The sequence below is a fragment of the Mus caroli genome, unplaced genomic scaffold, assembly GCF_978045245.1.
Source record: "Mus caroli unplaced genomic scaffold, Mus_caroli_1 scaffold_6, whole genome shotgun sequence".
NCBI lineage: Eukaryota > Metazoa > Chordata > Mammalia > Rodentia > Muridae > Mus > Mus caroli.
Genome location: NW_028227261.1, coordinates 34885177 through 34912071, shown reverse-complemented (window position 1 = coordinate 34912071; position 26895 = coordinate 34885177). Strand labels below are relative to the sequence as shown.

Genomic DNA, 26895 nt, shown 5'->3' with positions numbered 1-26895 from the left:
CCTCCAGCTCTTACTCTTTCCATCCATCTTCTGAGTTACTCCCAGAGATTTATGGGTGAATACAGATGTCTCATTTAGGGCTGAGCATTCAATAGTCAATCTCAGGACCTTAAGAGTCATGAATTTCCACACTGTCTGCTGGCCAGGGTCCACAGCAGCACTAACTTATGAGCATGAACATAAGCATTTAGTTTGACAATGTTCGTGTCTGTTTTGCAAAACAAGAGTAGTGAGTTCCCCTTTTAGGGCCCATAAGCTCCTATGACCTTATAACAGTGGTTCTCAACCTTCCTATTGCTGCAACCCTTTAATACACTTCTTGTTGTGCTGACCCCCAACCATAAAATTATTTCATTGTTAACTTCATAACTGTAATTTTGGCACTTATGAATTGTAATGGAAATATCTGATATTCAGGATCCCTGATTTGTGACCCTGCAAAGGTCATGACCCACAGGCTGAGGACTTCTGCCTTAGACTTTTTTCAGTACTACTGATAGCATTCTGCCAAAAGTAGGCCAAAGACTTAGACATTGAGGGTAGGGAACATGGAACAGGATCAGATAGTGTCAAGGGAAGAGGGTGATTCTCATTAAACTGACTCAGTGGGATTCTTGCTCTAAAACTGGACAAGAGATTTAGAGGTTTATGTAAATGGTAACACTCTTGCCTAGCATGGAAAAGACCCTGGATTCAATCTCAGGTGGGAAAAATCGGCAAAATGAAACCGGATAGGAATGTAACTCAGTCTATACAGTGCTTGCTTAGCATGCATAAAGACCTGACTTCGGGTATCAATAAGTGACTTATTTATAAAAGCTCTAAAGTACTTTTATTTCTTGTGTACAAAAAAAAAAAAAAGAAATCTGAAATTGGAGAGCATTTGGGTGCTTCTCAGTTCCCATAGTTTCTTGCATGATACAAATTATTTGGGGAACTGTCAGGGAGTTCAGTACTCGCTTTCAGTTCTATTTGAAGTTAATATGGAAACTAAGACTTTGTAATATTGGGGGCTCCTTATTAAAATCACAACTTAAATTAAGAGAACTGTACTTATCTCCCACTAGACATTTCCTCCTAAAACCAAATTCAGAGGAAGTAATAACTCTTGTCAGTTCTCCTGTAGACAATTTTAACTATCTGATTAAAATATTTGAACATGGGACTGTCAAGAGAAGAGATGGGCCAAAGAGAGCAAAACGCACTATTATTATAACAAGAGGAGACTTTAGCATGTCTTCCCCAAACTCAAAAATGAAGAACACTAATGTTACGTGGGAAATCAGAGAAATAGAAACAACCTACCTCATGGGCATGTGTGGAAACTTCAATCCAACACACACACACACACACACACACACACACACACACATACACACACACACACTGTCTTCTTCCCCTTTCTCCATCCCTCTCTTCAACCCATGCCTTGGATCCAATTGCTCTGCCTCTGAGCCACACCACCAACCCAAGAACATACTTCTCATACATAGAATACAAACAAAATACTTGGGCCAGCAAGATGGCTCAGCAGGGAAAAGGCACCTGCCACCAGTGGGCAACCATCTCTGGGACCCAAGTGGTAGAAGGAGAAAACTGACTTCTGAAAGTAGTCCTCTAATCTCCATATGTGCAACATGAGATTTGTGCATTTACACACATAGCTACACACACACACACACACACACACAAATAAACCAAAATTCTACTTTAAAAAAAAAAAACTATCCCTGATTTAATATGCTTCTCAAATTATTCCATTTTCTAAACTAATAATTGTTTTTCCTTCTATTCCATAGGCCTTTGAAATATGGTGTGGTTGCAAACAGTAGGGAGAAAAAGGTTGCTTTCCCCACGTTTGCCACCAGAACACACCTCTCTTCTTGCTGCTGAAGCAGTTTATGTGCAATTTTCAATGTCTACATATATCATTATATTCTGGTTTTAGAAGTTATTTCCATAGATTGTATGGTGAAAAATAGCTGTAATTCTAGCAAGGAGGCAGAGGCAGGACAGCTGCCTCAAGTTGGAGAGAGAGAGAGAGATAGAGAGAGAGAGACAGAGAGAGACAGAGAGAGAGAGCAAACCAGCCTTGCTATGTATCCTTGATATAAAAACACAAATCGGGCTGGTGAGATGGCTCAGTGGTTAAGAGCTCCGACTGCTCTTCTGAAGGTCCCGAGTTCAAATCCCAGCAACCACATGGTGGCTCACAACCATCCGTAACGAAATATGATGCCCTCTTCTGGAGTATCTGAGGACAGCTACAGTGTACTTACATATAATAAATAAATCTAAAAAACACAAATCATACAGCAATGTATAAAGTAAAGAGTGAGCTGAGTATGGTGGCCCAAGCCTATAATCCCAACACTTTCGAGGCAGGGGCAGGAAAAGCAAGAGTTCAGTCATTCAAAGCTACATAGAAAATTCCAGGCCAACTTGGGCTACTGAGACCTATCTGGTTTCTTTCTCCATCCCTCTCACCTCATATCTGAGTCAGAGGCTCCCACTGAACCTGGAACCTGGTGATCTGATTAGACTGGCTGGCTGGCGGCCAGCAAACCCCAGGGATCCCCTTGTCTTTGCCTCCTCCACACTGGAATTACACTTCCCTACACCTGCGGGTGTGGCCATCCAACTCAGGTTCTATGCTGAAGCAGCAAGCACTTTAAAGACAGAGCTGTCTCCCTGGCCCTGGGCCTATTTTTGCTTTCCTTTGTTTTCACTCTGATTTATTTGTTTATGTTGTGTGTTTATGAGTCTCTATGGGGACATGTGACTGTCGGTGTGTAGAGCTCAGAAGACAGCTTGCACAACTTGGTTTTTTTTTTTTTTTTTTTTTTTTTACCTCAAGCTATCATAGTTCTCAAGAGGATAGGATCAGGAATGGCTTAGTGGCCATTGTTTTATCCAGCTGAGCAATCTTGCTGGCCCAACGCTTATCAGACTGTGCACTGTATAATGCATCCTAATCCTGTATTTTAATTGGCTTTCCAATTACTAAGTAACTGCTGGTTTCAGTGGGATGGTACAGAAGGGTTTCATGTGGGTGCACAACCGGTTATTCTTCTAGATTTTTCTTATGTCACTCTCTACAAGACTACTTCATCCTTTATAAAGCCGGTGTCAGAGAGTCCCACTGTACCGTGAATACACCCTATTTAACAGATTCCTTTAAACATTTTTAATGTTTTTTAGGGGAAAAATTTTTGACACTGTCATTGAGGTGCCGAGACCGCACTGAGGGAATCTAGAAAAGATGTGGGAGCATAGACAGGAGCCTCTGGGCTATAATAAACCAGAGTGGAGCTTGGATAGGACGTAGCTATGTTTCCCATCTTTCTAGTACATGAAACACCTGAGAGTCCATGACAGCCTGGAAGTCCTGATTACATCTTTAATAAGATACCTTTCCCCCCTTCAGGAGTTCAAACTTCCTCCTCCCTAATTACGTCTTTAGCTTTTGAAACCCCGTCTTAGCTTTACGATCCAAACCAAAACTCACCATGATATAACTTGCCCTGGATGAAAATCAAGTCTCCCTTCCCCAGTCCCAACACTGAGCCTTTTCTTCCAAGGGCTATAGTACTATGACACTGTGCTGAAGAGTTTTCTGCCTCCGAGGACCTTACCTAATTTCTCACACATGTGCTAAAATAAAAACAGTCTCCTAGGGGAAAAGCACCTGCTGCCAAGCCTGATGACCTCAGTTCAATCCCTCTGACGACGGAGTGGAAGGCCAGAAGCCGCTCCTGCAAGCGGCTCTCTGGCCTCCACACATGCGCTGTAGAACGCGAGCCGTACACATATGAAACGCCCACACATAGAATTAAAATTACGTGCAAATGACATAATTGTTAGCGAATAAACAGCTCTTTTCTGCTAATACACAGCTGAAAGAGAAGGCAAAGTTCCGTAGGGGGAAGGGGGAATTGTCACCTAGGCGTCCTTGGGTGTAAAATGAGAGCAGTGCATAAGATCAATTAAAAGATGGAAAGCCCTTATATAGTAGAGTCTGGTGGGTGTTAAGCAATGAATAAACGTCTCTGTCAGGACGCTGAGCCCGGCAGGGGGCGTGGCCACCGGAATTACTTTGGTCCACAGTCCCCGCGGTCATGTGATTGCTAAGATGGCGTCGTCCTGTTCTCGGAGGCTGCTAGCTGCCGCTCTGCTGCCTTGGTGCTGCGCCGCCTGGGCCCTGGGGCATCTGGACCCACCTCCACCACTACCGCTGGTGATCTGGCATGGGATGGGTGAGTGGGCGTGGACGGGGGCATCCTTTTCCCCCCTCGGTTCTTAAATCTGGAAAGGCGATAGAGATTCCACAGCACCCATCTAGTCCAAGGTTTTCGGATTTGGGGGTTGCTCTGCACGAAAGGGACGGCAGCCAGGTGTCTTTAGTGAGTGCTCAGTGAGTATTGTGCACGGCTGAGTTTATGCTTTGTTAAAATCCTGGCAGCAGTAGCATCAGCCTGCCCCTGCAAAGCTGGGCTGCACACTCAGGCTTTCATTCCTTCACATGTGAATAGAGATCTACCAGGGACCTTCATGTCCTTTATACAGTTACCTCGGAGCACCTGCTACATCTGAGCATGAAGCATTTTTCATCTTTCTGGAACTTGCTGTCCAGTGGGGGAAACGTATTATAACGAAATACGGGAAACTTGTCAAATGGCCATGAGTGCAGTGAAAACAGATAGAAGATAGAGCCTGAGGTGTGAGCTTGTGCTTCTACAGAGCAAGTTAGAACAGGAAACGGGATTCACCCAAGAGTGACAACTGAGTAGAGCTTAAGAGGATGCAGCCCCATGGAGGGAGCAACTGGCCAGACCCCCCCTCCCGCCCCCCCCCCCCCCGGAGCTCCCAGGGATTGGACCACCAACTAAAGAGTACACATGGAGGGACCCATGGCTCCAGCTGCTTATGTGGCAGAGGATGGACTTGGACACCAGTAGGAGGAGAGGCCCTTGGGCCTGAGGGTGTTCCATGCCCCAGTGTAGGGGAATGCCAGGGAGGGAAGAAAGGAGTGGGTGGGTGGGGGAGCACTCTCATAGAGGCAGGGGGAGGGGGAATTGGATGGGGGTTCCGAAGGGGAGACCTGGAAAGGGGAAAACATTTAAATGTAAATAAAGAAAATATCCAATAAAAAAATAAAAGAAGGAAAAAAAGAGAAGAAAAAAAAAGAGGACGAGGGAAGATGCCATATGGACATGGGGTCACAGGAGCAGCAGGTGTAAAGGCCCTGAGCTTGGCAGACCAGCATGCAGATCAGTGTAGCAGGAGCAGCGGGAGCAAGGGAATAAGAGGGTGAACAAGTATGTTGGGGCTTTTAAGATTAGTGTAAGGACTTGGAATTGGACTGGGAACTTGTGAGGTAGTAGAATTTACATTTGTAAAGAATTGTTCTAAGCCCATTGTGCTAGCTAGCTACTGTAAAGAGCTAGTTTAAGAAAGTAACTCCCCAGCACTCCGGAGGAGAAGCAGGAGGAACACCCCGAGTTTGAGGCCTGCATGATCTCCATGGAAAGTTCCACATCAGCCAGAGCTACGTGGGAAGACCCATATAATTAAAATTAAAAATGAAGTGAAAGGATCTTTCTATTTCTGACACTAGATTTTCATGCATACCCTAAGTGATCACTGAACAAAAGCTGTGGCTATGAGCTCTGGGGAGAAGTTGTTGTTAGAAAGAAGGGGATTGAGAACAGTCAGCTGAGAGATCACAGGGAATTCAGGTGCTTGTCAACAAAACCAACAACAGGCATTTTCTTTAGGAGCTCAGATTTAAAATCTTTTTTTTCTTGAGATATATATATATACACACACACACACACATACACACACACTGTAGTTGTCTTCACACACCAGAATAGGGAATCAGATTCCATTACAGATGGTTTGTGAGCCACCATGTGGCTTACTCAGGACCTCTGGAAGAGCAGTCAGTGCTCTTAACCGCTGAGCCATCTCTCCAGCCCCCAGGGAGCTCAGATTTATTAGCTGTGAAGATTGGTTTTCTTGAAGAGTCTTAGGGAGATTCCCTGTATAAGATTCAGCTCAATGGCCTCTTTGTCCTCAAGAGTTCCTGGCTTTATCCTGTAGCTAGTCAGTTGTTTCTTTTTCTCTCTGGGATAAGGTGACGAGGGATGGAGGAGGGAGACCTTACAGGATTGTGCTTTATGGATTAAAGGCACGAGTGCCTATCTGTCTTGTCCCACCAGTGTCCTCATTTCTGTTGTAGTTGCTGTGTTGAGAATAGATTGTAGATGTCACAGGAACTGCAAGGGGACACTGCAGACTTAAACCCAGAGATGCCTGTGACTCAGAGCTGTATAACAACAGCTGTGTGGTAACAGGAAGTGTGGTGGAAGTTTGGCATACTTCAGTGTGGCATCAAAGAATTAGATATGGCATGAGAGATGGAGGTGGCAGAGATGACTACACAGGCTTTGGCTTGGACAATTAGAAAGTGAAGTTGTTGGGCTGGTGAGATGGCTCAGTGGGTAAGAGCACCCGACTGCTCTTCCGAAGGTCCAGAGTTCAAATCCCAGCAACCACATGGTGGCTTACAACCATTCGTAATGAGATCTGACTCCCTCTTCTGGAGTGTCTGAAGACAGCTACAGTGTACTTACATATAATCAATAAATAAATCTTTAAAAAAAAAAGAAAGAAAGAAAGTGAAGTTGTTTAATGAAAATAGGGTTGCTTGGACGATGAGCACACTTGGGGGGGGGTCAGAATTTTTTTAAACCAAAGTAACGCACACTGTACTTGCTGCCCTCAAGAAGCTCAAAGAGTAGGATCCCAGTCCTCGGCCAGTTGAGGTTCATAGCCAGACCCTGTCTCAAAACAGAAGTAGAGGTTCTGCTTTTGGACTTAGTAACTTAAAGAGTATATTGTTATTGTTTTGGTGTGTTGCTAAGTTTAATTTTTGGGTCTTTTTTATTAAAGTTTTTGGTGGTGGTGGTGGTGGTGTTTTCTTTGTTTTGTTTTGTTTTCCAAACAGGGTTTCTCTGTATAGCCCTGGCTGTCCTGGAACTCACTTTGTAGACCAGGCTGGCCTCGAACTCAGAAATCTGCCCGCCTCTGCCCCCCAAGTGCTGGGATTAAAGTTGTGTGTCACCACCGCCCAGCTAAAGTATTTTTTATTAGTGTGTGTGTGTGTGTGTGTTGTAACCCTTGCACCATTACAGACCTAGTTTTTGGCTGAGACCAGGTCTCATTTGGTACAGGCTAGCTCAGAATTTATATGTGTTGTCTAGACAAGAGTGATTTTGAACTTTGATCTTATCCCTTCCCCCACAGTCCCCAAAGAGCTAGAATTATAGGCATGTGGAAATATGCAGGGATCATTTGATTGTTTTGTTTTGTTTGAGACAATAGCTTTTGTAGGCCACGGTATCATTGAACTGTGTAGCCAAGGCCTCTTTTGGTCTTTACTCATTACAACATGGTGGCTATTAAGAAAGAAGTAGAAGCTTCTCTAAGGCAGAGTGTTTTCCCCTTAACCTTCCCATCCAGTTGAAATGCTGGGATTCAAGTGCAAAGTGGGATACCACGTCAGCCCACGTTTCTACTCAGTGGTCCATTTGCTTCCTATTTTTAGCTCTGGTTGTTTCCGGAAAAGGAAACAATTCTAGGGCTAGGCTGAGGCTCTGAGCTCTGAGGCTCTCATTCCCTGGTTTATACAAGTTGGAAGTCAGCCATTTCCCAAAGCTCACAGCAACTGATTACATTCTGTGCCTCAGGCATTTCTTGGACCTTAATCCTAGTCCTAATGTTACAGATCTATGGCACTAGACTTTCATCCTGGTCCCTGACATCACAGATGTGTGGCATTAGACCTTCATCCTGGTCTCTGACATTGCAGATGTGTGTGGCACTAGGCCTGCCTCCTCTTTTTTTCTTTCTATTTCTTTCTTATGCAGCTCAGACCAGCCTCAAACTTCGCTAAGAAACCGAGGATGACCTTGAACTTCTAATTCTCTTCCCTCTGCCTTCAAAGTGCTGAGACCATATCTGTGCACCCTGTCTAGTTTATGCAGTCCTGGGTTCCTACCCAGGGCCTGGTACATGTTGGGCAAACACTCGCTCAGCAGGGCTACTTCTCCAGCCCCACGTGGCCTTCGGAAGCGTGTTAGCACCTGCTAGACAGAGCTTAAGCTTGTGGGGTTTTGTCTGTTATATTGAGGTGAAACTCATGTAACATCAGGTTCACAGTTTTCAGTGCAGAGGCTTCCTCGTGATTTCAGAACTTGTCAGCTCCCAGGAAACCCACCATATGGGTTAAGTCAAGGTTTCCTTCCCCCTCCTCTCATTCCTGATAACCTCCAGCCTATTTCCTATGCTTGTGGGGTGTCTTATTCTGAACATAACAGGTAAAATATATTGGATAATTAGTCTTTTGTGCAGGGTTATTTTACGATGCATGCTCTGAGGTTCATCCAAGTTGTAGCATGCGTCAGCACTTCATTTCTATTTATAAGTAAATAGTATTCCATTGTATGAATATACCACAGATTATTTATCCAGTAATGGGCATTTGGCTTATTTCTGCCTTTTAGCTATTACCAATAATACCACCTTAGACATTTGGGTAAGGTTTTACTGTATGTCTTCATTTTTCTTAGTTATCTAGTATGAGTAGAGTTGCTGGTCATGATAATTGCATGCTTAATTTTTTGTTTGTTTGTTTATTTGTTTTTTTTTAAGACAGAGTTTCTCATGTATCCCTGGTTGTCTTGGAACTTACTCTGTAAACCAGGCTGCACTTGCCAACGAATTCACAGAGATCTGCTTGCCCCTGCATCCCAAGTGCTGGGATTAAAGGCATGCACCACCACTACCCAGTGCTTAATTTTTTTTTAAGTCATTGCAATACTTTTCCACAGAGATTACATTGGTATAGTTCCATTAAGAGGATACCAGCATACCTCAATCCCCGTGTCCTTGCCATCACTTATTTACTAATTTTTAAAATGTTCTTTTTTGCCAGATATGGTGGTACACAGCCTTTCATCTCGGCACTGAGGAGACAGAGGTAGACAGATATCTCTGAGTTTGAAACCAACCTGATCTATATGGAGAGTTCTAGTCCAGCTAGGATTATGTAGCAATACCCTGCCTAAACAACAATGTTAGGTTGTTTTTAAGCAGTCTAGATGGGTATAGATTGACAGTTCATCATTTTAGCTTGCATTTTGTCAACAGTGATTCTATTGACCATTTTCTGTCAATAGAAATTTTCTTAGGCAAGTGTCTTTGCATCTTTTCTCAATTTATTTTTTAAGATTAAGGAAAATTGGTGAGACAGAGAGAGAGAGAGAGAGAGAGAGAGAGAGAGAGAGAGAGAGAGAGAGAGATTAGAAGAGGGCATCATTGGATCCCTGGAGCTATAGTTATAGGTGGTTGTGAGGCACCCAACATGGTTCTGAAACTGAATTTAGAAGCTCTGGAAGTGCTCTGAACTGCAGACCTTTTTCTCTAGCCTCTTCATTTCTTTTATTTTAAAATTATTTATTTTTATGTATATGTGTGTGCCTATGTGAGTATATGTCAAGTACACATAGAGGCCCTAGGTGACAGATGATGGTGACAGCATCAGATTTCCTGGAGCTGGAGTACATGTACTTGTGAGCCATCCAACATGAGTGTTGGGAATCAAACTTGGGTCCTGTGTAAGTGCAATCTCTTTGTCATTGTTCTGTTGCTATGAAGAGACACCATTACCAGGGCAACTCTTAGTAAATAGGGCACTTCATTGAGGGCTTGTTTACAGTTTCAACGATTGAGTCATCATGGTGGGGAGCTTGGTGAAACTCATGGTGCTGGAACAGTAGCTGAGGGCTGCATCCTGATCCAGAGACAGACAGATGGACAGGCAGACAGCACCTGGCCTGAGCCTTTAAAACTTTAGAGACCAACTCCAATGACACACTTCCTCCAACAAGGCCAAACCTCCTAATCCTTCTAATCCTTTCAAAGAGCTTCATTCCCTGACTAAGCATTCAAATATATGAGCCTATGGGGACTTTCTTATTCAACCTACCACAAGCAGCCAGCTCTCCAACACCCCTCCATTTCATAATTATATTATTTGCCTTGTTGAGTTGTAAGAATTACTTGTGTATCTGGACACTGAATTGAGGTACATGTTTCACAGGTAATTTTCTCTCCTTCTAGAGTCTGACTGTCTTGACTTTTGGTTTCCGGCTTCTTACATTTTGAGTCAGAACCCCACATGGGATTATGTTACTAGATATGAGTATCTAAAAAGACATGGCAACAGTGTTCTGAATGCTCAATGAGCAAAAATGTATTCAAAGTCAAGAGTGAAGTGAACTGCATGTTTCTGTCAGTGTGTGCATCTCCCACTCCCTGGGTTCTGAACACAGAACACTGTGCACTGTGCAGGCTGCCCTTCATGAACACCAACAAATGCTGCCTCCAAGCACTGTGCACACTGCCCTTCATGAACACCAACAAATGCTGCCTCCAACAGTCTGCTCAGTCTCCAGCCTGCTGGGCGTGGTGAATCCCGGTGCTCTTATTGTATATACAATGTCTTATGCTTTTCTAGTGGTTTTATTGCAAGAAACAAGGACTTAATATTTTCATCAGCATGTAAGTACCAAATTAGTTTCTCTATCATATTGTGTCCCAGTGATTACTTGTAAAGTTGCCATTTGGGAGGGCTGGAGACAAGGCATAGTGGTTAAGAGAACCTCTGACCTTCAGAGGACTTTAATTTTGTTTCCAGCACTTACATGATAGCTCAGTTGCCTGAAACTCTGCTTTCAAGGGCAGACACCCTCTTCTGTACTCCAGAGGCACCAGGCATGCATATGGTGCACATATACATACATGGAAGCAAACGTTCATACATATCAATTAAAAGAAATACAAATTTCAGAGTTGCTAACTTGAGTTTCATCTAAAATAAAAACAAATCAGTAAATGTTTGTTTTGTGATTAGGATAGAATGTCCAATCGTTTCTGAAATAACCCCAAGCATGCTTCTGACATTTGTACTATCTCTATTTCTGCAAGCAGTGTTTCAGTACTTATAAAACCGAAATCTTGATTGACTCTGAAAAACACCAAGATCTACTTATGTCTTCTATTATCAGCTATTCAGCTAGAATGAATTTTAGGGGGGGGCATTAGTTTGATTGATTGATTGATTGATTTCATTGTTTGTTTGTTTGTTTTTAAAGAGAGTCTGTGTTGTCATGGCTATCCTGGAACTCATCTGTAGACCAGACTGGCCTGGAACTCAGATATCCACCTGCCTCTGCCTCCTGAGTGCTGGGACTAACGGTGTGCGCCACCACTATCCCTCTGCCCTCAGTTCTTTCTAAATTTAAAGCTAGGGTCTCAATATGTAGGTCTAGCTAGACTGGAACTCAGTGTGTTGACCAGTCTGGTCTCTCAATTTTACAGAGATCTGCCTGCCTTTGCCTCCGGAGTGCTGGGTTTAGACAGTGACCTACTCTGCTGAGGTGAAAATATAATTCTTTATGTAAAAATAAACAAGTAGAATGTTTACCATTTTGTAAAATTAATTTTGCCCTTAATAAAATGGTAAAGTTTTGTGTATACCGAAGAATTACCTTATGATTCATTGTCAGTAACTGTTTGATTTGTATATATGCTGTATGCACCCCTATAACCAAGGTAGTGTTAAGAATTCCTAAAGTGAGAAGGGCGTTGTGTAGGAAAAGCTGGAGAATCCCCACATTAGACAATTGTTTACTAGTTCCCTCCATTCCGCATGCTGCCCTTTCTCGTTCATTTATGCCCTTTGGTTTGAGACATAAAAGATTTGTGTTTCTTAAATAATGTTTCAATTCACAAATTTCCACTGTTGTTTTTCTTGCCTAGGGGACAGCTGTTGTAACCCCATGAGCATGGGTGTCATTAAAAAGATGGTTGAAAAAGAAATACCTGGGATTTACGTCTTGTCTCTAGAGATTGGGAAGAACATGATGGAGGTAAGATCCCGCTCGCTCCCTGAGGGGTTTGAACAACTCAACCTTGCATTTTTAGCAGCAAACTATAGCCCTACTGGTTTGGTTTTATTTTATTTTGGGATGTAAGCTTTTGCTCTGTAGCCCAGGCTGGCCTAGAACTTGATCTTCCCACCTCATCCTCCCAAGTGCTTGAGCTACAGCATTGTTTCAGCATGCTCAGCTAACTAACAGTCTAGTGGCTATGTGAGGGTGCTGACCCATGCCAGCCCCCATCTTAGAGAAGATGCTATTTATGCGCAGTTCCTTCTTTTCACTCCTCGCTACTCCTCTTTTAGGATGTGGAGAACAGCTTCTTCTTGAATGTTAATGTCCAAGTCAACATGGTGTGTCAGATTCTGGGAAAGGACCCTAAGTTGCAGCAGGGATACAATGCTATTGGCTTCTCCCAGGGAGGCCAGTTCCTGTAAGTACCCCTCTGGGCCACGGTGCCTGTTACATGGAATTGATGTTTCTTCTATTCAGATGAGTGGACTTTAATTATTTTGGTATCTTCCCCGGTCATAGAAAGGAAGTTATTCTTAAAACGTGGCTGCATAAAAAGCTTTGTGGAACTTAATTTCTTTCTTTTTGATGTGTGCAGATGTGTGAGCATGTATGTGGAGGGCAAAGGTCAATGTTCAGTGTCTTCAACAACTCTCCACCCTACTTTTTTTAGAAAAATTTAAAGATTTTATATTATTTTTCATCAAGTATGTGTACATTGGGGGTATGTGCAGGTGTGAGTGCAGTGCCCACAGAGGCCAGAGCGGGGCATCATTCACCTTGAGCCTAAGTTACAAGCTGTGAGTGACCCATTGTAGGTGCTGGGAGCCAAACCTTTGTGAGCTGCCAACACTCTTAACCACTAAATCATCTCTCTCCACCTCTTATTTTCTTCTTCTTTCTTTCCTTCTTTCTTTTTTTCTTTCTTTCTTCCTTTCTTTCTTTCTTTTTTTCTTTTTTTCTTAGTTTTTTGAGACCAGTTTTCTCTGTGTAGCCCTGGCTGTCCTGGAACTCACTCTGTAGACCAGGCTGGCCTGGGACTCCAGAGATCCACCTGTCTCTGCCTCCTGAGTGCTGGGATTAAACATGTGGGCTGCCACCACATGACTTAACTTAAAAAAATTTAAACTATATTTGTTTCCTTCTCTCTCTCTCTCTTTCTCTCTCTCTCTCTCTCTCTCTCTCTCTCTCTCTGTGTGTGTGTGTGTGTGTGTGTGTGTGTGTGTGTGTACGCTCACGCCTTGGTGTATGCACATAGGTCAGAAGACAGACAGCTTTGAGGAATCAGTTCTCTTCTACCAGGCCTGGGAGTCAAAACCTGGTTTTGGTATCGAGTGCTTAACCCTCACTGGACAACATTTTATTATTATTGTCATCATCATTGTCATCATCATCATCATCATCGCCAGCACTGAGAAAAGATTTCTCCATGAACCTGGAGCTCAGTGTTAATAGACTGGCTGTTGGCAAGCCCCAGAGACCCTCTATCTCTACCTCTCCCCACCCCCCACATGCTGATATTACCAGATTACTGTTGTCTGAGCCTTTTCTTTTTTCTTATTAAGGGAGGGTATGCAATCCAATCCAGGCTCAGTTCCTCATGGTTGTATGACAAGCCCTTCATAGGCTGAGCCATCTCCCTAGCCTCTCTTGATTTATTTTCTATAAAATAAGATTTGAATTCAGCCTTAGGGAAGGAAGATCCTGTAACTCTGTGGTTTGGGGACCCATGGTGTATTAAACAACTTAATCTGTGAAGTGACTTGATAGATTCTAATCTGACCATCAGAGCTGACAACCATCCTTGATTTCTCCAGGAGGGCAGTGGCTCAGAGATGCCCAACACCTCCCATGATGACCCTGGTCTCAGTTGGGGGACAACATCAAGGTAATGGTCACCTCTTCTTTCCATGATTCTCTTCCCCTTTCCTAACCCATGTCCTTCTGATGTTTTGTATTTCCTTTTTCTTTCATTTTTCCTTCTTTCCTTTATTCTTTCCTTCCTACCCTTTGTTTGTTTCTTTCTTTGCTCTTCCTCCTCCTTTTTCGATAACGTGGGTGGGGGGGCACATGAGGAGGACAGAGGTATTACATTTTTCTGGACCTGGAGTCATGGGTAATTGTTGAGCCATCTTGCATGTGTCTTCTGTAAGAGTTGTTGCTGCTCCTAACTATTGCGAGATCTCCACAGCCTTGCCTACTTTTTTAAATTGTAGTATTGCCAGGTGGTAGTGACTCATGCCTTTAACCCTAGCACTCAGGAGGCTGAGGCAAGTAGATCTCTGTGAGTTTGAGGTCAGCCTGGTCTACAGATGAAGTTCCAGGACAGCCAGGGCTACACAGAGAAACCCTGTCTCGAAAAGAAATAAAGAAAGAGAGAAAAGAAGAAAAGATGTGGTAGTTGGATTTGTACCCTGCATCAGCCACTCTTGTCAAATCCCATTTCTACATAATGGGACAGAGTAACTATCACCAATGGAGGAGTAGGGATTGCGAAGCTCTGTAGCACAGGCAAGTCATTAGTAGCCATCTCTTCTACGTAGTTGATTAGATTTCATAGAGATAAGAGTCTCAGCGCAGGGGCTGGAGAGATGGCTCAGTGGTTAAGAACACTGACTGCTCTTCTGAAGGTCCTGAGTTCAAATCCCAACTACCACTTGGTGGCTCACAACCATCCATAATGAGATCTGGCACCCTTTTCTGGTGTGTCTGAAGACAGCTACAACGTACTTACATATAATAAATAAATCTTTAAAAAAAAAAAAAAAAGAGTCTCAGCCCAGTGACAGTTGATAGTTGAGGATTTGCAGAACTAAGTTGAGCTGTGTGTGTAGCCTGGTGGTGATAACAGTTGTCCAACATGTGCAAGGTCCTATGCTAGCACTACCAAAAAAAGGGAAATAAAACGGTGTTCCTGTTCTCTGACAGTTGTGCTGTACAACTAACATTAATTAGGGTGGAGGCTTTTTGTTCTAATTTGTGGTTCCACTTAGAAATGCCCATTTGAGGGGAAAGGCGCATCACTGGATTAGAACTCCTCTCATGCTGTGTGTTATTGTCAACATGATTGACAACAGAAATTAAAGCTTGGATGCAGGCTTTAATATTCTTTTCATTTTATGTATTTATTTTAGTTTTTCAAGACACAGTTTCTCTAGGTAGCCCTCCCTGACTGTCCTGGAACTCACTCTGTAGACCAGGCTGGCCTTGAATTCACAGGGATCCACCTGCCTCTGCCTCCCGCTTGCTGGAATTAAAGGCGTGTGCCACTGCCCAGCAATTTTTTATTTAATTTTTTTAAAGCTTTATTTTGTATTTATGTATTATATTCACATCATTTCCAGCTCTCTACCCTCTAACTCCTCCCACTCTCTCCCAAATTCATGGCCTCTTCTTTAATTATCATCAGTGTGTGTGTGCACGCATATTGTTGGGGATAAAACCCAGGGTCTCCACATGTGAAACAAGAACTCTGCCACAAAGCTGCACCCGAGCTCACATTTGGCTTTCTGAACCCAAGGTGCACCATATCTGTGGATTCAAAGATCTACGGCTAAGAACTATGGGAAAGGCATTTGTGTGTGCCTAGAATCCCAGAATTTAGGGGTTGGGGATAGGAGGATTGAGTTTGAGTTCAGCCTGGGCTTTATTAGCCCCTACCCTATCGTCATAAAAAGAGAAAGGGGAGGGGTGGCAAGGGAGGGCAGAGAAAAGTATTCAAGAGACCATTGAATCTGTACTGTTAATGTAGAGTCCTTTCTCTCTCCCTAAACAACACAGTGTAATAACAACCCGTGGAACATTTGCACTGCAGTAAGTGTCAAAAGTAATTCACACAGGAAGGGGAAGTGCACGGAGGAAAGTATGACTGGGGAGAGGAATGGCGATGCAGAACCAGATGAGTTTCCCAGAAAGAGGATGGGGTAACCATGTGCTGCAACAGCCACACATGGGAGGCTGGGGCAGAGGTCCCTGGCGGACTACCAGAGGGAAACTGGCAGTACTTGGATGTTTTTATTTTTCCTGTTTCACGGTGCCTGCTACAGTGGCACTCAACATGTGATTATTAGAGTAATAGATGGCTGTCGTTTTCCTACCCAGGTGTCTTTGGACTCCCCCGATGCCCAGGAGAGAGTTCTCACATCTGCGACTTCATCAGGAAGTCACTTAATGCTGGTGCTTACTCCAAAGTTGTGCAAGAACGGTGAGTGCAGCCAGCTGTCAGGTGCAGACTGTGGGAGTGCCCTGCTAGCATGCAGTGTGAGCGGCTGCTAGAGGTATCACCACAGTTCATAACTCTAGTCTCGGGATCCTCTGGCCGCCAGGAGCATTGCCTGCACATGGTGTGCAGACATACATGCAGGTAAAAAACCCATATACATAAAAATAAAAATAAATAAATGTGGGGCTGGAGAGAGCTCAGCAGGTAAGAGGCTGTTCTTCCAGAGGACCAGGGTTCAATTGCCAGCACCTACATAGAAGCTCACAACTGTCTGTACCTCCAGCTCCATAGAATCTGGCTCTCTCAGGTACACAGACAAACATGTAGTCAAAACACCAGTGCACAATTAAAAATAATTTTTTAAAAAATTTAAAAATAAACAAATAAACAAATCTTAAAAAAAAAAAAATTTGGCTCCATGTAGTGGTAGACTCGGGACATAGGGACAAAGGCAGGCAGATCTCTGTGAGTTTGAGGCCAGCTTGGTCTACAGAATGAGTTGAGTTCCAGGTCAGCCAGGGCTACACAGAGAAACCCTGTACAGAAAAAAAAAATTTTTAATTAATTAAAACTAAATAAAAAAAAAAAAAAAAAAGGACTTGAAGGAGGCACAGAGAACAAGAGAGGAGCGCAGAGCCAGCACAAGATCTCAGCATGTTTTTGAAAAAATACAAACAGAAGGCCGGCTGGGCTGTAAGAACTGTGTGGCTCAGCCGAAAGGTCTTACCTCCCTCCATAGAAGGCTCATTGCAGAAAACCATGCTCTAGAGCCCCAGGAAAGCCTAGAGACTGGGGGATGTACGGTAAGTGGGCAGGTCCAAACTAGGGCCTTTTGGAAACCTGAGGCAGGCACAGTCTGAATCCCCAGCTCCCTGGGGAGGGGACGCCCAGGTGACTGCTTTTCTCCACCCTGGACCCTGACAGGAGACACAATCCACTCTCTCAGCGATTTACCTGGACGACCCAGATTTAGAGCTAAAGTTATGTCCCAGGCAGGAAGTAACTAAGGGAGAATTCTCAGGGGGGTGGCAAGGGGGCGGGGGATGGCACCTTCCTTTATTTAATCCTAGCACTTTGGAGGCAGAGGCAGCTGGATCTCTGAGTTTGAGGCCACCCTGCTTTACATAACAAGTTCCAGGACAGCCAGGGCTACAGAGATTCTGTCTTGGAAAAAAAAAAAAGTAGCAATAAAAAAGACACCCAAACCATTACCATACTTGAGCTTCCAGACTGAAAGCTTGCTGAGTACTGTGTCAAGGACAGAAGAAAATGCATACTGCCGTGCATTCGTGTTACACGTGAAGAACAGATCCCAACCAGGAAGGATCTGCGAAGCATGCCCACCCAGAAGGCAGCGATGCCGAGCTTTGGGATCTGAGGGAAGCTGTTAGCTAACTGTAAATCTGTGTGCCTGCACCAAGGACCAATGGGGGATCAGGGTCAGGGGCCACCTTCAAACATGGAAAGTAAAGGAAGATGGCCTCTTGTGTTCTCCTGGGGGTTGTTGGAGAGCTCTCATTCTGTCATTAGCTAGCTGTGTGGCCCTAGGCACTCTGAGCCTCTGACGTGTGGTTAGAAGCATGCCTTACTGGAGAATCATTTTTCAGGTTAAGCAAGTTGAGTAAAGACTATCTAGTGTAGCCTGAATTCCTAGTAATTAAAAGGTTTGGACTGGACTTAAATCCAGTAGGGCTGTATTTAAAACATTGAGCTATTTCTTTTGTTGTTGTTGTTTTTTGTTTGTTTGTTTGTTTGTTTGTTTTTCGAGACAGAGTTTCTCTGTGTAACCCTGGCTGTCCTGGAACTCACTCTGTAGACCAGGCTGGCCTCGAACTCAGAAATCTGCCTGCCTCTGCCTCCCGAGTGCTGGGATTAAAGGCGTGCGCCACCACCGCCTGGCTGAGCTTTCTATTTCCTCTCCAGGTGTTGTCATTTGTTCTCTCTTCCAGTTGCAGCTTTGAAGTCTTTTATTCATAGTCTCATCAAATATGAAATACTATTTGCCACACCTGGTGGCACGCTCCCTAGATACCATGGCATAGAAGCCAGTTGGGCACACTGGTCTCTTGCTAGGAGGGGAGGGGAAGCGGGCACCTTAGGTGGAGGCTGCTAAGATGCAGGTGTGCACGTGATGGTGGTGTTTCCTACGTTATTGGTACTTTTATTCTGGGGTGTGAAGGGGGAGGTGGAAGGAACGTGGGAGAAGTCAAGAAAAGAATGGCCAGCACTAAGGCAGGGACAAGTTTGGCTTGTTCTGGGCTGGGGTGACTTTAGGGACAGATGGGAGAATTGAAAAGACAAGGTGGGGCCCTACCTTGGAAGGAATTGGCCAGGAACATGGAGTACTAAGAAATGCTGTTCTCTCTGTAACAGCATGTGAAGCAGAAGACTAGCGCGACGTGGTCGTGTTTTCAGAAGGCCTCCACTGCTTTGTAGAAAGTGGACTCCGAGAGGGCTCGAAGAAAAACAAGGAACTCTTTAGGGTCTGAGCAGTGGTCTAGGTGAGAAACAGTGGTGGCTGAGATGCTAAGGATGAGTTAGGCCTGTGAGCCAACAGCATAGCACTAACTCAGTCTCCCTGCATTGTGTGTTCAGAATTCTCAACAGCCGGTAGCACGGACTTAACTTTTAGGCCACCATTTAATTTTGGTCGGGTCGTTTGCTTTTTCTTTTTTAAATGTATATGAGCGGAGCCTCATCTGCACAGGTGGCCAATAGGACACAAAATGGTGGGAAAGCGTGGGAAGGGTAGACAGGGAAAGTTTCTTCTGCCTTCATGCAGGTTACCTTTTGTATAGGAGAGGATGTCCACAAGGAAACCAAATCTAACCAAACTTAAAACAGGCATTGCTGGGGCCCAAGAAGTGGCTGAATGTTTAAATGCTTGCTGTGCAAGCATCCAGACCAGGTTTAGGTTGCCAGCACCTACATGCAAAGCTGACAGCAGTATCTGTGACCCCAGCCCTAGGAGGCAGAAAGAAGGTGATTCTGGGAAGTTGCTGTCCAGCCAGCAGTGCTATCACACTGTCTCAAGGACCATGGTGCAGTGATAGAGGACACCTGGTGTCAGTCTCCACAAGAATAACAGGATCACCCACACATAGACCTACATGAACACATGCATATATATACCCACACATATACACTGAAGTAAATAAATGGAATTCCCTAACAGTCTGATTCCCAAAGCCTCAAAGAGCATGGTGGTTCACACCTGTAATGCCAGAAGAGCTCAGGAGGGCGGGGCAAGAGAATTGCTGCGAGTTTGAGGACCCCACTGGCTACAGATGGTGGACCAGGCCAGTCAGAGTTACATAGCAAGAGCTTTCCTGATAAAACAAACCAAAAAAGTCAAGTGTGGTGGTATATGCCTGTAATCCTAACACTGGGGACACAGAGGCAGGAAGAGCATCTATTTGAGTATATCCTGGGCTACATAGTGAAACTGTCTCAAAACACCAAAGTATAACTTAGATCAGTTAGCCTTTCCCAATCTACTTCTCAGCAGTACAAGTAGTGAGAGTGTACACTAGTTCTCCTTCTGTTTCACAAACCTCCTCCCCCCTTCCCCTCCCCTCCCCCTCCCCCTCCTCCTCCTCTTCCTCCCAGGCCCCTCTGCTTCTGCCCATCCTCAGGCCTCCTCTGGGCTGTACCACTTACATCAAGCTCCTTGCAGTGGGATGTCCCTGTATCTTCCTGTCTGCTCCTCTTAGCTGTCTCATTTTGATGGCAAAAGCTTAGGTGATGATCAGCCTCATGCTCATCCTTTGTCATCAGCCTCCTGAAATTCTAGGCCACTGAAATTCTGGGTCACAAATTTGGACCCAGCTTGACTGGGTCCAAAGACTTTCCTCACCATCACTTTGCATTATTGAGTGAGCCATGATCAATCACCCGGGGAAGTTGTGTGATGTTTCTACCCCCCGGCCCCCTGCAGTCTTCTCACCACTCCAGCCTCTAGCACAGCTTGTCTCACACCCTGTATGGGCTAGCAGACCCCTAGTATAGAGTATCTTACTGTCTTATCAAGGGCCTTAGGATCCTATGTGGGGAAAGTAGTGAGCAGCAGTACTGATGGTAGGTAGTATTATATATGTGTTCACAGTCTATCTGTGTTTGCAGAGCTTCTCTGGATCAAACCCAGAGTCATGTGCAGGTCAAACAAATACTATTATCTGGGAACTATACCTTTAACCCTGAATTTTATTTATTTATATACTAGATATTTTTCTTCTCTGTTTGGGTGTTTTATTAGCATGTATGTATGTATGCACACCATGTGCTGGCCTGGTGCCCAGGAAGCCAGAAGGTGGCACTGGATCCCCAGGAACTGGAGTTATAGATGGTTGTGAGCCACCATGTGAGTTAGGGAGAGATCAAACCCAGATCCTCTGGAAGAGCAGCCAGGACTCTTAACCACTGAGCCATTTCTTCTGCTCCTAGCCCTGAATTTTTAAGTATCAGTGAAGTTAAACATTTTAGGACTTCCAAATACTTTTTTTTCATGGCAGGGTCTCATATTAGCCCAGACTGACCTCAGACTTGCTCTGTAGCTGAAGATAACCTTGAACTTCTGAACCCTATGCCTCTACCTCCCATGTGCTGCTACTACAGGCGGGCACCACCACATCTGGCTCCAAACACATTTATCAACAGATTGGAAAGGGTCATTCTGATAACTGATAGTCACTCTGAGAAGGCTCAGTCTCCATTCCAGCCTGAGGAAGACGAGGAAAAGGATAACAATGGAGAGGAAGAGACAAAAGGCGGCAGAGTCTTATGGGATAAAGAGGAAGCAAAGGAGAGTGGGAGAGGTGGAACTGTGAGAAGGGACAGCCTAGACCACCATATTAGAAGGTCAAATATTGATGAATCTCTTCCCCAATTCTTTGGCCTTTCTGTATCTGCCAAATGGCCTGTCGTTCTCCCAGCGAGATGTTTTGTTGACAGGTCTAAGAAGTATTCCCTATTAGCCCTATTAGAAGGTTAGGCCTGGGACTTCAGGCTTTGGTTTTTCATCCTTTTGAAGTCTCTTGGTTGCCTAGACACTGGAGTATGTTCCAGGCATACTGACTGAAAGCACCCAGTCACCTTCATTCCTTCTCTTTCTCAGCCTGGTGCAAGCACAATACTGGCATGACCCTATCAAGGAGAGTGTGTACCGAAACTACAGCATCTTCTTGGCAGACATAAATCAAGAGAGGGTAAGAGCCCAAATAGGCTCCCATGGCTAGACATTCCTTTCTGGCCATCAGAAATCAGCAGTGGCTATTTAAAAAAAATACCCTGAGCAGAAGCCAGGAACCATGGGTTTTGTTTGTGTGTGGCAGTGCTCACTGAGTTTCAGTTCTTTCAGGGTGGCTGGGCTGGAACTCATCTGGCTCTCCTCCTCCCTGAAGTCCCCCCCCCCTTCCTTTATGTTGACATATTACAATAGGTGGCAAGCTGGGCAATGTGGAAATTTACAGCTGCTGTCTTCACAAACGACATTCTTCCAGGTGGGGCCCTTCCGAGCAGGTTTTCTCAGAAAAGACTTACTTGAGAGACTCAGGGAAGGGCATAGACTGTGCCCAGGCATGAGCATGGTTTGGGACATTCTGGTAAACTTAACGGTTCATTTTATATGATTGCCAACTTGAGGGTGTTTGTTTTAAGCAAAAAAAAAAAAAAAAAAAAAAAGTTGAAGCAGATAACAAACAGAACAAAGGTCAGAATCAAAAGCCAGCGCCACCCAGAATTCTTATTATTTTGTCATGTTTGAAGCCTGTGACCTAAATGAGTAAGGTATATATAGAGTGGACAGAACCCAGCCCATGGCTGATGACATGCCAGTCAGACAGGTTTTAAGGAAAGGCTGAACTTGACAATAGTGACCCTGTGTGACTGTCCCCTCTTCTTCCAGTGTGTCAATGAATCCTACAAGAAAAACCTGATGGCCCTCAAGAAGTTTGTGATGGTGAAATTCTTTAACGATTCCATTGTGGACCCTGTCGACTCTGAGGTAAGACGTGTCCACAGAGTGCCAAGAGATTGTAGGAGGTCAATGATTCTGACGATAGCTGCTTTGTGGGCAAAACCTGGTCTCATAGCCAGCCTTCACCTGTGAACAGGTGTCCCATAAATGAGATACCAAATCGGCTGCAACCCCCTAGTTGTACCCAGAAATTTATGAAAAAGTTATGTGGTTACCTTCTGTGGGGGAAGGGTTTATGGTTTTAATGAGCCTGTCAGAGATCTGTGACCCAGAAAGGCTCAGAACCACTAGCCCTATCTATAAACCCCGAGCTTGACATCCAGGCCTGCCTTGATTCAGAATGACCAATCTTTCCAGCTTCGTCACCTATATTTTAGTACTTGGAAAGTCCCAAGCCTCTCTCTCACATGCCTTGTCTTTTGAGAGCTTCTCCCTGGCTTCTCCATCCGACTACTCCCATTCTTTGTTCAGGCCACGTACATCATTCCTCTAGGACACCATCCCTACTCCCAGATTTTGGTTCCCTCCTTTTGGAAGAGTCCTCATAGTTTGGTCTAGCCTTGAACCCAAAGTGATCCTTCTCACCCTCTTGAGTGCCAGGATGACAGGTGTGATAAAACGCTGGCTGCTTCTGCATTTGAAGCCACAAACTGAAGCTCTGTTCACACTGTCGGATCACAGGGGAAGAGGGAAAGGCAGCCTAGGGGCCAAATTCCACTATATTTTTGAATGACCTGTGAGCTCAGAATTTCTACATATATAGAGAAAACAATTACAATATTTTACTGTGAATACTATCTGAAAGCCAAATTTCCATGTCTCTACAAGCCTTTCATTAGAAAATCCCTACTCTCTTCTCACACACTCTGTTGCTCCTTTTGTGTCATGGTGGCGAGTAGCCGCAACAAGGTTGATACAATCTGGCCTCAACAGAAGTCTACTGACCCAGTGCTATACAATGAATTGGTTCTGTGCCTTCTAGACTAGGAGGCTTCATGGGAAAGGGGCTGGTGTATTCACCCTTGAATGACTGGGGCAGCACAGGGGCTTTCAGGGCTGATACACTCAAGGAAGGAAACACAAGTTCCAGGGAAATGGAAAATTTCCGGATTAGCTCAGCCCTTGGGATTGACCTTTAAAATGAGCTCACTCAAGACACATCTTTACGTTATGCATGATGACACATGTCTATAGCTCTAGCATTCAAGAGGCTCAGACAGATAGCCTTCGAGATCAAAACCAACCTAGGCTACACAAGTGAGTTCCAGGTCACCCAAACCAAAAACCCCCTTCCCATTCTCCCTTCTTGCTTGCTGTCAGATATATTACAATGTTCATTTTGCTGGTAGTTTTAGGTACTAGCTAGCCTCAAATGATTTTTGAAAGTGTGCTGGGTGCATGATCTGACCTGGTTTTCTTCCTTCTCTCCTAAAGTGGTTTGGATTTTACAGAAGTGGCCAAGCTAAGGAAACCATTCCCCTCCAGGAGAGCACTCTATACACAGAGGTAACGGAGGGACAGATCTGCTGTGGGAGGTTCAAACTATTTCTCTCCACCCTGGTTCCTGGAGCTGCTGTTTCATGGAGCTAGACTCCTACCTTGTCTGTCCTAGAGCACTAAGAGCTTACAAGCCATCTAATTAAAAGGTCTAAGTAGGCTGTTTTCACACCAACTTCCTGGGTGCTGATTTCTAGATAGGTACTAGATCCTAAGACCTCTTGCTCATGGTTTTTAAACACACAAGAGAAACATCAACTCTGAGGTTTTACTTTTGAAGAAAAGGTTTGGAACTGGCTTCCCTTGCAGAGTTAAGTTTACTACAACTCCCCGAAGCCCCTAAGTAAATGCAGACATGGGCGAGGTGTTATGTCATGGCAGCCATGAGGCGTGGACTTTGGCAGTCTAAGGGTATGCCTCAGTGGTAGAAATGAGCTTAGCATACAGGATGACTTTCGGGTTTGTGCCCCAGCACCAAGAGTAAACCTGTCAATCTGGCATTGACAAGGGGGAACTCCTCGGCCAGTCTCTCAACTGGGGCTGTCAGGCATCCTGTCTAGCAGCAGGTCCTTTATCTCAAACAGAAGTTGCAGTGTCTCACCACATCCAGTTATTGCTTGCCATAAACTGGAGATAGACACACAAATGCCCAAGTACCATATTGAAACCACCTTTTATTATAGGCCCCTGCCCCAATTTCAGAGGTGCGCTTTCCTCCGCTTTTTTTGTTTTGGTTTGGTTTTTTGGTTTTTTTCATGTGTGTGGTGTCCTGGTTTGGATGAGGTAGAAATAAAGGGAAGCTAGGTTCTGGCAGCTTTGGAAATTACAGCCAAGATCTTCCTTATCATGAAATTCAAACCCAGGGTAGTCAAGAAGTGGCACTGTTCTAGCATGCTAGATCTTCTCTTCTCAGCAAGAGCCTGACACCTTGGCTATTGGGGGATGACACTGTAAGATTCTAACACGTCCCAAGTTCATTATCCTAAGAATCAGCTATGTTGGATATTAAACATTATTTTCACCTGACTTTGGCTGAGCTCTCCTTCACTATGATGTTGTGTGCCAGTTTTGCTTGCCCCGCTGCTTTTCAGGAAGCTGACTTATAGGCACTGGGGGATAGCTCAGGAGCAGGCCCTAGGTTGACTTCTAGCATCTTGCTGGAGTTGAGGGGGTGGGGTGGGGCAGAACATAAGTAGAACAATCTCAACAGTACTTTTCTTTTTTTTTTTTTTTTTTTAAGATAGCATGTAGCCCTGAATGTCCTGGCTAGCCTTGAACCCACAGAGATCCACCAGCCTCTGCCTCCCAAATGGTGGAATTAAAGGGACCTGACACAATGTTGGCCTTGCATATGTATATCTATTGCTTAGAAGCAAACTGAAGGAACCAGTTTAAAACATGCTTATAATCCTGGCACTCGAGAGTCTAAGGCAAGATTGCTACAAGTTTGAGGCCAGCTAGAGCTGCAAAGCAAGACCCTGTCTCAAAAAAACAAACAAAACGAAGATCTGAAAGGAGGTGTCATTTTTTTTTAACCGTGTACCTCTAGTTTAATACTGAAGGGAAAGTGTGTATCTTGAGAATAATTGTTAATATTCTACTGGGTTAGTCTAAAACCTTCAGTAAGCCTCTTGGATTCATTATGGCCTTTCTCTCTACAGGACCGCCTGGGGCTAAAGAAAATGGACAAAGCAGGAAAGCTAGTGTTTCTGGCTAAGGAAGGGGACCACCTTCAAATATCTAAAGAATGGTTTACTGCCCACATCATACCTTTTCTTAAGTGAAGCCCTGGCACTTTACAGCAGAGTTCATGAAACCACAGCTCTTCCAAGCCATGTACATAGTTCATGCTCAGCCCTGAACTCGAATCTAGCCTGCAACCAGCCCTTCTCCTCTTATCATCTAACACACCCTACTTGGAAAGATCTAAGATCTCAATCTTATCCTTTGCCGCCTGCTATCACCATATGGTGTTGAATTCAAGTTTAATTAGCTAATAAGCATGGAGATTGTTTTACAACTTTGTGATATGGTCAAGCTCCCGTTTAAGAAAGGGGAGTCTGTTGTTGCAGATCAGTAATTGTGCCTAAAAGAGACAGAAGTGAAAAAGAGACAAGCTCTGAGGGCAAAAACCCATACAAATTTGGAGCAAATAAAAGCCCAGGTCTGAGACGTTCACACAAGCAATTTCTCTGCACTGCTGTGTGGGCCGTGCATGTTTCCCCATCATTTCTTAAGGCTGTTTTCCTGTGTAAGTGTTGCCCTCTAGAGGTACCTAGCAGTCACTCCACAAGCCTACCATCACGCCCCCTTCAGAGCTCACCTTGTATCCTTAATCCTCAGTAACAGAATTCGTCACAAAGGGGGGAACCGCCAGCAGGGTTGCTTAGGAAAGGAAATGTACCTTTAATTCTCTTTTTTGAGACAGGGTTTCACTCACTTTGTAACCCTAGCTGGCCTGGAATTCACTATGTAGAGCAGACTGGTCTTGAACTCACAGTCTCAGAGATCACCTGCCCCCTCTGCCTTTCAAGTACAGGGATTAAAGGCATGCACCACCACAGCCTACAGCAGTGTGTGTCTTATATACTATGAGAGAGTGAGGGAGGATAGAAGTGAAAACCAGGTGTCTGTTCTTGCCACTGCACTCTTGGCTAACTGCCCTTAATATTATAAGTGGCATAAATATCACACCATTGCAAAGAATGGGAGAAATAGTCTAAAAAGGTGGGGCTTTGACATTCCTACCCTACATCCTATTTACCAGCATACATCAAACTGCGGCTGACTTGATTCCTCAAGAAAACGATTGAGGAATATTGTAGACTTTTCCCTCTGAAAATCAACTCCTATTAAACGGATTATAACTATCCCCCGTTTCCTACAGTTGAGCATGGACTCCCTAGCCCCCATGCTGAAAGATCTCAGCATGTTCTAGATGGGTCCTCTAGAGCACGGGTTTGGAGAAATGACTGTTTTCATGAAAGCACCATTAGCACCACAGAATTCACCCACTGCCTGTTTTTATCCTTTTCCTTTCTCAAACCTACTCAAATAAAAGGATGAAAGTGGGAGGATCTAAAAATAGTTTTGAGATTGTCTTAAAAAAATAATAAAGAGTAGTTTCGTATCCTTGGTGTCATTTTCGGTATTTTCACATCTCTGTACAGAAAACATCAGGT

The 26895-nt window shown here is 44.4% G+C and overlaps 1 protein-coding gene across 1 annotated transcript; it reads left to right on the top strand.

Annotated features, from left to right (window-relative positions):
• Window positions 1-3984: 3984 nt before the first annotated feature.
• Window positions 3985-26843, top strand: LOC110293291 (palmitoyl-protein thioesterase 1). The gene is made up of 9 exons (XM_021161179.3): window positions 3985-4256; window positions 11890-11999; window positions 12314-12441; window positions 13838-13908; window positions 16122-16224; window positions 21356-21446; window positions 22145-22243; window positions 23651-23722; window positions 25375-26843. Exons 1-9 carry the CDS (start codon window positions 4133-4135, stop codon window positions 25495-25497), a joined length of 921 nt encoding a protein of 306 aa, XP_021016838.1. The 5' UTR covers window positions 3985-4132; the 3' UTR covers window positions 25498-26843.
• Window positions 26844-26895: the final 52 nt, after the last annotated feature.

What these genes read in the sequence shown, in the direction of transcription:
- LOC110293291 (XM_021161179.3), top strand. Translation starts at nt 4,133, where the DNA reads ATGGCGTCGTCCTGTTCTCGGAGGCTGCTAGCTGCCGCTCTGCTGCCT. An exon ending in AGTTGGGGGACAACATCAAG is followed by an intron (nt 13,909 to 16,121) that starts GTAATGGTCACC and finishes TTTCCTACCCAG; the next exon opens with GTGTCTTTGGACTCCCCCGA. An exon ending in TGGACCCTGTCGACTCTGAG is followed by an intron (nt 22,244 to 23,650) that starts GTAAGACGTGTC and finishes TCTCTCCTAAAG; the next exon opens with TGGTTTGGATTTTACAGAAG.